Source organism: Opisthorchis viverrini, assembly GCF_000715545.1.
Source record: "Opisthorchis viverrini unplaced genomic scaffold opera_v5_287, whole genome shotgun sequence".
Taxonomy (NCBI): Eukaryota; Metazoa; Platyhelminthes; class Trematoda; order Opisthorchiida; family Opisthorchiidae; genus Opisthorchis; species Opisthorchis viverrini.
In genome coordinates, this window is record NW_008751937.1 from 610271 (window position 1) to 623229 (window position 12959).

The 12959-nt window shown below is 42.3% G+C and overlaps 1 protein-coding gene across 1 annotated transcript; it reads right to left on the reverse strand.

Moving 5' to 3' along the window:
* Positions 1-258: 258 nt before the first annotated feature.
* On the reverse strand, positions 259-12455 carry T265_09482 (hypothetical protein; the record flags this gene model as incomplete). The annotated part of the gene is made up of 10 exons (XM_009175562.1): positions 259-400; positions 2757-2912; positions 3173-3298; positions 5424-5513; positions 6594-6715; positions 7556-7688; positions 8674-8749; positions 10667-10746; positions 11488-11569; positions 12358-12455. The coding sequence occupies 10 exons, from the start codon at positions 12426-12428 to the stop codon at positions 299-301; spliced, it is 1038 nt and encodes a 345-aa protein (XP_009173826.1).
* Positions 12456-12959: the final 504 nt, after the last annotated feature.

Below are 12959 nucleotides of genomic sequence, written 5' to 3' on the forward strand. Positions count from 1 at the left end.
CACGGTTAGAATGACCACGAGACACACTGAAACTCGTGGAGTGCGTTTGAGTTGACAGACTACCCGAAAACTGTCCTACCTGTGTCGATCAACTGGCCTAATTTTATTCGTCCTGTACAAATATCGTGCAATCGTACGTCAGATTTGTGAAGGTGTTTTGATAAGTCCACAAGTCCTGAGAATGCCGACGGGGTTAACTAGATTCACAACCCATGTTTTGTGGCGATGGCGAAACATGATACGAGCAAGTTGTAGCTCATTTTATTTTGGCAAGATCACACAGCACGATGCGTGTCCGTTAGGAGCAGACGAGGTAGACAGAGTCGATGAGGGTTTCAGTCCCGTATCCGGCTTTGCACAGCTCCATTAGATGAGATATATGATGAGCTACATCGGGGACCTGAAGACAGATTGTTAACAGGATCTAAGCGTTGAAACAAAAGATTCACCATGGAGAAGGAAGACTGAGTATCCTAAATGTCAAGCACAGGTTTTGACTAATGACTAAGAAAAGTGGGGAAGATTGTCAGTGAGGCACATTCTCGCGAGATTCATCCCAACGTTCACCAACAGAATACAGCGTTCCCGAGACAATGTGGCCATTATGCCAAAAAGTGGGGAAGATTGTCAGTGAGGCACACTGAATGTCAAGTGGATAATGCATCCGCGATTGAAAAAATATTGATGAGAGGTGTTGGTGAGTAACAATCACCATATCTAAATTCTGGACATTTCGAAGCGTTTTGATATAAACTACCTCGATGCTAGCGAAGAACACGCGAAAGTTTTCAGCTACATGGCAGATGAGTGAAACTGTATGAACTCTACGAAACAAAGTACGTAGTAAAACTATGAGCGGATTTGCCCGTCTTGGGGCTTATCAGGTAGACACAGTTCCAGTTTCAGTCAACCTCGTGTTCTACTTGAACCCAAATTGGACGGATTTGTCTTGTTGACAATCCACTGAAGTTATTCAAGAGAGTCAGCCGTACAGGGAAATATCTGGGTTCTTTTCGGCTAACAATCCCCGCCATTAGATCGAATCGTATGAAATCAAACGAATCACAAGAATGCCTGTGTGTTTCATTGGACTTCCTTCGTGCAGAATTGTTTTGTGGGTTCCAAAAATGCATTCACTAAGGAAGCACTCTCTTAGATTCGCTCATGTTCTCACTTACCGTTGTGTGACAATTGTAGTCAGTAATTTTGTCGCTGAAGTCAGGCGTGATTGGAGATCCAAGGAATCTTCGGTAAACACTCAAGTGAGAATAAACTGTGTGCGGTGACTGAACATCCACGAACAGAACAGGTGATTCAACAATGAATAATCGTGCGATTGATTGCTCAAGATGGGGAGAGTGGATATCAACTGACCACAAGCAAGTTCCGTCAATAAGCCCTCGTTAGTTTGAAAAAGGCAAATTTTACGCCTCATATCAAAAGCTTTATCAGCGGAGAGAACCAAAAATATTGCGATGCCGTTACTGGAGATTGGATGATTCTTGGAATCAACAACGGTATGATACGCTTTTCGGACAGATGTAACGTTGATGAATTGTGTTGCTACGCGTTTGTCTTTGATCAGTTTTCAATACTAAAATAACGCGCAGAATTACTCCTCTACGAAAACCAGTGTAGAAGAGCACAGTACCGTCAGTTCCGAGGGTCGGACCTTGGTGAGTTCAACATCGCAAGTAGTGGGCATCCGTGTCCTTTCAAGCAAACTACTTACAGGTAGGATCAAACGAGTTTTTGTAACAAGTGGCTGGTCTCGTTGATTAAAATGGCGGGATTTATACCGCCGTATAGAGAATAACCAGAGATTGAGTTAACAGTCCTTTGAAAGTGGTTTCCAAAACATTGGTACCACGATACACATTGAAAGTGAAACAGAGAGCTTCATATGAACTGATCCGAATTCATTAGTTATGGGTATCATCCTGGGCTTGTCCTCCTACTGTTCTACCGCACGGATGTCTCCTGCATTCTGTTAGCTGGACGCCAACTTGTTCGGTATACGTTCCTCGAAATTGCGTGTGTTTGAATTGCTGGCCAAATCTTGCTTCACCATTTTCCCTTAGCCTCGTTGAACACACGGACTATTTGAAAACAGGGAAACCCCGTCACAGCTGTCCTGTGTCATCTCCGATCTAAACTGAACTGAACTGAACTGAACTGAACTGAACTGAACTGAACTGAACTGAACTGAACTGAACTGAACTGAACTGAACTGAACTGAACTGAACTGAACTGAACTGAACTGAACTGAACTGAACTGAACTGAACTGAACTGAACTGAACTGAACTGAACTGAACTGAACTGAACTGAACCGAAATGAACTCAGGCAGCTTCATCCAGCTGCTGTCAACCTTAGTATATCCATATGCACTCTGCTAGGAATTGGAGATCCTATTCCTTAACACTTCGGATTGTTCGAAATTCCGATTTACCTACACCACTTTCTACCTTCCATCAGTCGCCCCAGTGATAATGGGTGATAACGGGAAATAACTTACAAAATTTTGAGCGTATGAACACGATGTTGCGGGATGAAGGTCCAATTTCAAGGAAAGAACGAGGATATTAGTGATGTGATTACCATTTTCGCCCCGAAATCTCACTTGCTGGACGTTCAACTAAGAGTAATCTTGAGACTGAGGCTCGACCTACTTTACGCCAATGGTGTATACATGGGCAAGAAATGTGTGCATATTTTTGCACACTGTTTTTTCTGTGCACAACGATGTCAACTCACCTGCTGAATTGTGAAGCAGTGCGTCCGGAATTGATCGAATACTGCCTTGAAACACACGAGCTCATCCCTCTTGGACAAACCCTTTATCGTTGGCATATGTTGGGTCGTCACATCAATGACGATATCGCGAAAAGTTTCCTTGACGATGTGGCGAAGCTGAAAGAAGTGAGGTGAGTAGTTGTGGGAGATTATCTATGGACTATAAATGGTTTCTCGCACTGGTTTCGCGAACTACACTGGATTTTTGGATGGCTTTAGGAACAGTCGTTGAAGTACTGGACTGATGACGGTTAGTTTGCTCCCATGCATGCTCAATACCTATTCCCCACCACACAGATAGACTCTCACCTAAAATGATCTTTTATTGTGAATTAATTTCCTTTGTTGAGATCAACTGGATAAAAAAGCATACAAACCTGAATTGCACGGTGCAGCTTTCGCCAAGCGGTTTCATGTTCTCCATCGGTTTCGGCTCCCATGAAGCGTCGAAACTTTGGAAACAAATGGGCACTGAAAGAGGGTTTTCTATCTACAGCAATCGGCTGGAACCAAGAAAGCAATCGGGCAACGATTACTGTTATCAGGAGCTCTGGCAATGCTGACTGGCAGAATAGTCTTCCTTGATCACTCACTATTAAGGAAAAACTACATAAGATCACTCGGTTGCCAGGGTAACGCTGACGCCGTCGTCACATAGTATAGTTTAAACTTGAATCAATCGTTTCTAAACGTTTCAAGTATTAAGCTGAATATTTGAAACGGGGTTTTAAGTAGCATGTGTAGTTTTATTCTGTGAACAAATCGAATCAAAATCCTTGATGAATCAATGCCCCTGTTGAGTTAAGCAGGTTAATGTTTCTGTAGCCTTTTCATGGTCAGTGGCAAACACCGTTTCCGTCGGAGGGTGTAACATGAAATCCACGAATAATTCCAATAGCTGAAACATTTGCCTGTTGGACTGATAGGTTTTCGACATCAGCTCGATCATCACTGTCCATGCCACAGGCGATCGTTAGACGCTCCAAGCGTTTGATCTACGGTTCGATCGCTCCACTGTGTTTATGTAGATTAGCCGCTATTCATCTGAATACGTGTCTGTCTATCTGTCGTTCTATCTATCTATCTATCTATCTATCAATCTATCTATCTATCTATCTATCTATCTATCTATCTATATCGATGTTGGTAGCAAACCATATGAATGGGCTTCTCGGATGAACATTCTTACTCTAAGTATCTCCCGTGTTCATAAAAATTATTTGAATTGAAGTTAATGAGTTAGTTTCTAATTAGAAATCTACGCCAATATCAACTGGGATGGTAGGCGTTTCTGGCACTGAAGTGACAACTTACTAGGCTGTCATTGGAATTTGGAGTGGTCACTTAATTCCCTAAACATATAATGGCGTAAGCAATGACTGTTTCAATAGACAATTCAAAATATCGAATATTGCGCTGAACACATACTGCTATTGCCCCATCATTCCGGTGCATCGACAGATCATAATGACCTTGGAATTTTCCAACTGGGAGACTTCCTATTGCATGAAATAAACGATATGCAGACGCCCAGTGCATTATCAACCGGGATAACATTAGGTGCTTACAATGCAGAAGCGGCTCACCATGCAACCGTAGATTCACACTTTAGTACTCACGTGTTAGTGTTGAAAGATCCGGTTGACCAAGGAACATCAATTTCAAAACCGTTTCACACACATCAGTGTATAGCATTGATGTCCACCGAATCACTAGCATTATCAGCTAAGTTTGCTCGTTCAGGTCCATGAAGAAATTCAAAATTACATTGACTGAATTTCCGCGGATCGTACCGGAGCGCATTGTCTGATGTGTTGACGTATATTTCGAATGTGCGCTTTGTTGAGCATATGTCTGAATCACTTAACGTAGCTAGCTGACTATGTGACGACGCTGACGACGTCGTCACATAGTATAGTTTAAACTTGAATCAATCGTTTGTACCCATGTTAATGTACACTTCCGCTTCGTGATGCCTAGCAGAACTTTCTCATTCGAACGGATATTTTTCCTTCCGATGAAGCCAATCTGTGGTGAAAAACCAAGAAACAGTGAATAGTTGTTTCCTGTTCATTGGGAGTCAGCAGGAGTGCGCAACTCGGTTCAATAGGGAATTACTACCCGGCAACCATCCGCTCAGCCACAAGTGACTCATCTGCAGTGTGATTGGCTTTCACTTAGACAGCACACAGCGTCACTTAACGTTCAATCACGGAAAACCACATAACATGACCACTTGTTGACTGGATCCTCGAGTGTTAACTATTCAGATGGAAGTTTCAGTCATGGTGTAAATCTATTCTTCCTCTGAGTGGATGATTCACATGGATTAGACTTCCTTCTGTACCGTAGCACCCAAAATTATGAAGCATAATATACCCAACACCATAGCTTGGCTATTCGAAAAATGACACGGGCTAGGCTCGTGTATCTGGATGCCTGGACTAGCTAGTTTGCTGAAATTCTTCTATGGAAACTGAAGTCTCTAATCAAGCATTTTCATCCTTGACCGTCACCTTTCACAAGTAACGAAATACAACCGTCATCTCGATAAAAACACATATTCATAACAGTTCGACTTTTCACAAGTGACCAAACTGAATCCCTCCGTGGGGTTTTGTGACTTACCATTTCACCGTACTTCATTGCGTGACTTAATGCTGTCCTCTTTTTCACCTCCTGGTACTGTTGTTCCACTGTACGCTTTTTCAAGTCATTCTGTGCGTGGGTGAGAGATAATAACAAAGAGGGGCTATGTGAGGCAGAAAGATCAGCCTTCGCAATTTTAGGAGAGATCCGATATAGGCAAAACCGTGAAACTATCACCAGAGTGAAGACGACCTAGCTATGGAACGACATGGTACTGGTTTTGCTGTTGCAGGACACCGTACACATACACCACATTTTAATGATTTGATGCTTTAGGATAATGATCATCATCATCATCATCATCATTACCATCATCATCATCGATAGCAACAGCAGAGGAAACTACTGGTGGCAGTGGTGCTCTACTGCCTTAATGGAAAAATGAAGAATATTGGAAGAGGAAGGAAAATCTAGGGCTAGCCTACAGCAAATACCCGAGATACCTATACCTCCGAGACCCAATCAGACAATCTGGATGTATACTTTCAGCATGAACGCCATTGACATGCTGCTTCATTTCGACAGATGTATTGAGACGAAGGCGTTCGGGAGATCCACCAGCATCATCATCATCGGGATGATCATCATCGTCAGCATTCGCGTTCAACACTGACGTTTCATGCGCGTGTTCAAAATTCGCTTGAAGCCCTATTCAAAAGAAAATAATCAAAATAGATGGGGAATGGACCTGAGGCTGGCCTACCACAATCAACCGATGCACTTGCCGCTCCAGACAATCACCCGGGCGATCTGAATCGAAAATGATATCAAGAACTCCAATAACATCGATTCAAGGACATGATTTGCAGCGCTTTAACCAGTCACGGTGGGAATCACGCGGTCTCCATTGTATGGGGCTAGTTACACCGACAGCGCCCAGACGTGTAATAGTCTCTTTCATACCCGTCTGTAAGAACAGAGGCAAACCTGATTGGGAGGATTGTGGGAAATTTGGGACATCCAACCAGTGGTTTCATTATTCTGGGGCCACCAGATGGTCATGATGGCTGCACAGCCATAAATCCTCTTCATGCTTGAAAACAAAAAAATCAAAAAAGAATCAAATGGACTACCACTGGCTAATGCATAAAACCGGACTATCCATGCACAACTGACAGGCTTACCTGCGACACTTTTGCTAAAACTTACATATTCTGAATCTGTAATCCAGGCATACGAGTATTCGTTCGCTAGACAAACACCGAATCTCTTGTCATAACAAAACAACGACCAGGATTGTTCCTCTTCGTTGGCTGAAGTTGTCGCGTAGACTGCAGTTTTAGGGGGTTCAGAAAACAGAACGAATAGATCATTATCAAAATGTGTGAAATAGTGAGGTAAATTATCGACGTACTGATCGTGTGACTCACAGAAATAAAGAAGCAGCAGGAAATCTATAACTGACACCATGCTGAGAAGGTCGCTGGTATTTCCTTGACAGAACATCATGGTTTTCATGCTTCTTGCGGCAAGTCAGGTAGGCGCAGACCTCGAATTTCCCCGAAACTTAATCAATACTTGAACCCAGACTCGGCGGAACTTGCTAAGCGCTCTCATAAGCGAGATATTCACCTGAATTTGGCTGGGTCAGTCCGTCAAAATCAAATCAGTATCTAAATGCATAATCTGATATTTTTTATGGTAACCCCCCTCGGAGGAGACCACACACAAGAACAGTTAAATGTAGACACATCACAAGCCTTAGACCAGTTTTTCGTGGGTCGAAGTGTACTTTTTATAGGAGACCTACGATTCATTTTTAATTTATAAAGAATATATCTACCAAGCCGTTGTGCTTGCTGAACGGGGACACCGAATTTCCACAGGTTGTACAATGATTTGCTCTACTCATGTGAAACTAGTTTAGCAGCAGAAGCGACATAATCGATGAAGACTGGATTTTGTGCCATCGCCGGTCAATCGCTTCTTGAGTAGATTCAGGGTCTATCTCCATACAAGGATGGAGGAGAGGACAAGAATGAATCAAGCTTAGAACTTCTTTCTGTTTTACTGGTCAGCGCGGCTTTTAAACCATACGTGAGCGACATTCTGGATGCTATTTCACAGGATCTACACGAGAGCCAGCGAAAAAACAAATTTACGTGACTTACTTCCCATATTTGAAGGAAGAACATCTTTAAACATAGAGCCAGAGTAGCAAGCATCCACGTACAGCACCAATTTGTTGTACATTTTATCCGAATGCATGTAGGCGAGGGTATCGTCCAATTCCATGGCCGTGAGCTGTCGTAAGACAAGAAGAAAAATTCTCATGAGCTCGAGATAGCTCAGGGATCAGAGCCATATCCCTTGTAGTGTTTGTTAGCTATATTTTTGACAGTTATATACACCTCCCTTGAAAAGAACACGGAAGGACCAATATTAGAGTGAATAAGCTTGCAGTCACAAAATCGGAATAATGAATGGCCAGTTTGGATGACTGATTTTCAGATCACTCCGACTGCCAATTTCACGGCCGTTTTTAACCATATGTCCAATCTATGGAGGTATTTTAACCCTAATAATGTTTCACGAAATTTAGAGAGATTTCCATTGAACTGAACACTCTCAAATGTTATCTTACTACCAGCAGACTGCAAATAGCTCAGAAGGAACAGTAATTCACAGGACGAATGGATTTTCCATTTGCGAAGTTATCACCAGTGATGTGGATCCCTTGATTGAAGAATGAGTGCGGATAAATCAGACTGTTGTTTAGTCGCTCCTGGCCGATGTGAAAACTACCAAAGATTTGCGCTGTCTTCCTAGAGGACTATTTTGTCTTGTCAGGAAGAATTCGGCTGACGCGTTCTTCGTATAACCTACGCCTCATGGGTGACCGTATACGACCAGTTTCTTTGTTTATCGTATCTACGTTTGCTCAGTAGTCTAAATGGATCGACCGCGAAAGCATGTGAGTTGAGAGACCCTAAACTCGGTCAAACAAAATCTACGTGAGATTATTATTTAAAGCACCTTGACGAGACCTATCAAACTTGAATTGCTAGGGATATCACTCTTCAGAGTGACGTTCGAACATCGTAGCTTGTGTTCCATTCTTCGGTTGATGTGTAGGCCAGCTTGACTACAAAATCTCTTTTATAAAGAATTACCGATGTCAATGCGCCAAACTACGTTTACCTAAGCCTTTTCAATCCGTTTGCAATTTAGCTTCCTATTGAAAAAGCTGTGTGCCATAACCGTGGGTACCAAAATTAACTAAACTTACATCCGCTTCTGGGAATGTAACAAAAGATTTCCCACCGTGGCCAGAGTAGAAAATGAACACGTTGTCATCAGGACCGCTGTAAGTGGGCATAAATAATACGTGGACTTGAAGAGGAGCTTATTAGGTGGCGCTCCAACGCATAGGAAACACAACAAAAAACCCGCGGAAACAGATGGATAGCGAACACGTAGTACAAAATATCGTTTTATACATGCTACTGGATATGATCAGTAGTTAAATTAACTTCCACCGATCTGCTATTTGCATGACCACATGAATGCAGGAATCAAAAACCGACTCTTGGAACATCTGTTGGTAATTCATGTATCAGGGATATGGTAGCTCCTATGGTTTTCAATTCATGAAGGTAGTTGGAAGCAGTTTCCACTTTAGCAATCTTATCATCTTGCCAATGGAACTGTCACTGGGAATGTAACAAAGGATTTCCCACCGTGGCCAGAGTAGAAAATGAACACGTTGTCATCAGGACCGCTGTAAGTGGGCATAAAGAATACGTGGACTTGAAGAGGAGCTTATTAGGTGGCGCTCCAACGCATAGGAAACACAACAAAAAACCCGCGGAAACAGATGGATAGCGAACACGTAGTACAAAATATCGTTTTATACATGCTACTGGATATGATCAGTAGTTAAATTAACTCCCACCGATCTGCTATTTGCATGACCACATGAATGCAGGAATCAAAAACCGATTCTTGGAACATCTGTTGGTAATTCATGTATCAGGGATATGGTAGCTCCTATGGTTTTCAATTCATGAAGGTAGTTGGAAGCAGTTTCCACTTTAGCGATCTTATCATCTTGCCAATGGAACTGTCACACTTGGCATTTCCGGAATCACGCTCCTCCATATATAATTAGATCTGTTTATGAAAACATCTACATAATGTATACTAGTGAGGAAGAACTTTATAATCAAGGTGGGGCGACACTACATTTTGAACACGGGTATCCAAGAAGCCATATATATTTATCTAAAACTGATCTGGAAATGTTCCGTTCGTTAGTCGTTGACCAAGATGTAGTTTATCTGTTCTTTGATCGTAGTGATCAGCTCGCAGTCAGGCTTTCCACGTTCACTTGAAGAATGCCCCAACAATCGGGTTTCGCAAAAACTTTCAAATCAAGGGTGTTTCTGTCCAGCTGCGAACGAAAAAGATCAGTTCTTGAGAGTTGGGAATATGTACAGAAACAACCCAGTTCTCCGTACGAAGCATTGGTCAATCAGGAAACACGCACAAAGAGCGGGTGATTACGGATTGCGTCGCAGTTCCAAACCCAACTAATGAATAACTGACCGGATGGGAGATATACGGTTTGCAAGTGATTTAACGTTTGCCTCGTTTCCTGGCTTGTCTCCGTATGCCGACGCTATTTCTCTCGTCATGTGCAGGTCAAGAAGTCGTGGAAAGAATTTCGAAGGAACAACTTTGACGTTACTAACGCACACAGTATCTAAGTCGAAACAGGTATTATAAAGGCTGAGAGCATTATCGGTTAACGGCGATACAGATTTGGGGAACCACCATAAGACGACAGGGCCGCCAGTGGACTTGGATTTAGATTATTCAATCAACAGTGTTTATTTGCCTTGTTCAATACCGTCAGTTAAAACAACACTTGAATCCGAGCGAACCAAGATCGACCGACCTCAGGGTGTACAAGACCAAGCAGATATTTGACCACTCACAACTGCACATATCTGAGTATTTCCCAAACTTGTTAACAATGGCGAGTAACGCCTGATATAATAATAAACTATAGTCTGAAATTGTTAAACCTGGTTTCCACTGCAGTGAAATAAATCTTTTTACTGACTTCTGGGGGCTTTACTTCAAGAGGTTATGTGTCACATTACTTAGGAAAACATCAAACATCCATTTTGTTTATCTCAAAACGCTGACCTGTGACACCAGAATCCTAGATTTGATCAGCAAGCGCTTCAACAATATCCACTTTCGTGCAAACTCACCTTTTCAACACCTTTTTCTTGTTGGCTTCAAGTTTATTATCGGCTTCTAATACTTTCAAGAAGTTATCCTTTGTTACATCCTAATACAGGTAAACACGCATGAGCAATTATTTCTGTGACAAAGGTGTTCTTCGCACTCGTTCTATTCAAGGTAAACATCCGTTTGCAACCTCATTAATGGTTCGGATCTAGAATCTTCACTCATATTATTTTTGCGATGGTCGCTTTATCCTGAAAACCGAAGAAGTCTATTGTTGATCTGTTTGCCAAGCATGGCCTTTGAATTTGCTCCTGAAGGCTAGTGTTAGCAGTTGCTTTGAACATGGATTACCTGGAAGGATGACCAAGTAGCCCTCGTCTACTTCAATAGCTAAAGAATGAAACACACGTGGGAGCATCACTCATTGGTACTCGAGTGAATCAGTTGAACGTCTAATTTATGATATAATTCAGCTGAGTGTGCTGTCCTGGACACGCCGCTTGGTTTGGTTGGTGCACCACTCGGGATATCACAGGATATTTCCTCGTAGAAAGCTATTCTGGCACTCTCGGTCCTCGAGCACTTTTCGTGGTAAGCCTACCTGATAAGCCGATAGCAAAAGTTTGAACTCGGGCACGGGCTACCTGGGAGTTCTCCATGACCTTATGACCAGTGTTCGTTCAAACAAATTTACCATTCTGTAGTATAGTAAAACTGATTAATCTGCCGTACGGTTTATGTTGTGTTTTAATACGCAGTGTCATTATGCTTCCGCAATGTGTTACACGGTAAACTGATGCAGGAATTCACTAGATTGCTGCGCACCAGAACACGGACTTACTTTTCCACGGTAGTCAATTAGCACACCCTTGTAGACATCTTCGAGCTCGTAGTCATGGAACACCTTGCCTTTAAATGGATTTCTGGAATGAAAGAATGATTTAATGAGCATATTCATATTCAGTGCCCTTTTATGTAATTCGGCTGCGCATGGTGCGAGATGGCTCAAGGGGTTATAGCGCGGATTAACTGACCGGAATATCCGTGGTTCCACCCAACCTCCGTCTTTCGACCTCTCCTGTCTACGCTTGAAAAAACCTCGCAGTATCCCAGCATTCGTTCAACTTTCGTGTGACATGGCAGCTAGACACCTTAAAGATTTTACAGCCAAACGAACGATTGGGCAATAAGCGACTTACGATTATTACAGTCTTCACGCAAGGAACAAAGTTTAATGGTTTTAGAGGGTTTTCCCTCTTCTCATCGGCTGATTTGCAGAATAATAAGCTTACTAGTTTGTCTACCTAATATATTCTCCTAATTATTAGACGGCTGCTGCTCTAAAACCACATCTAGATATCAGTGTCTTTAATTTCAGATTGTGACAAATCAGACGAGGATATGTGATCATGAACATCATCACCATGATCGTCATCATCATCATCACAATCATGATCATCACCATCAAAAAGTGCCGATTGCATCAGGGTTCTGTGGTGTCTACGGTCACGAAAAGGCATCAAATAAAAGAAAATCTGATGTGCAACTTGAAGTGGCGCACGAAACCCCATAGTTGCATGAAACTCGACCTCATCAGTTACGCTTATTATAAGTGCGGTACAAAAATGAGACGTGTTGAAGCCAAACAACAAAACGCATTTTGTACATTCCAGTTGCTATCATATAGCAAAAATGTGTACGCGATATTTACTTGGGATTGTTTGCAATATCGTCGTGGGCGAAGGTAATTATATTCTCCGGTGGGACTTTGTTTTTACGCATGACGTGATACGCGTGGAAAACGTCCGCCTGAATAAGAATATAAGTAACAAGTGAATTAAGTATACTAGGCAGAGTAGCTGGCAATAAAATATTACCCACTGGTAACAAGTGAGTATACTAGGCAGAGTAGCTGGCAATAAAATATTACCCACTGAATCTTAAGAATGGATAGAGACGAACTCATTATGTGTTGTGTATTCAACACGATTCTCATATAACCCCATGCACATATGGCACGAGCGGACGAACGAATTTTACCAAGATGGATTTCTATATGTTTATTCCAAATACACGGTACCTGATCTCACCAAGTAGTATAGATTTATCTGCCCAAATTGCCCAGCAATTCCGGTGCTTTCGCCGTAACAGCCAATAACGTTGCTACGTCAGTGGTGTTTGTGAGATTGCTGAGTACTGGTTGAGACAGCCGGTCACTACAAGCTAGGGTGCTGCTGAGTCCGTGAGCGTTTCTCTTATATGATGAGGCTACAATGTCAAGTTAAATGATCAGTGGTTGCTTGAAAACCATAG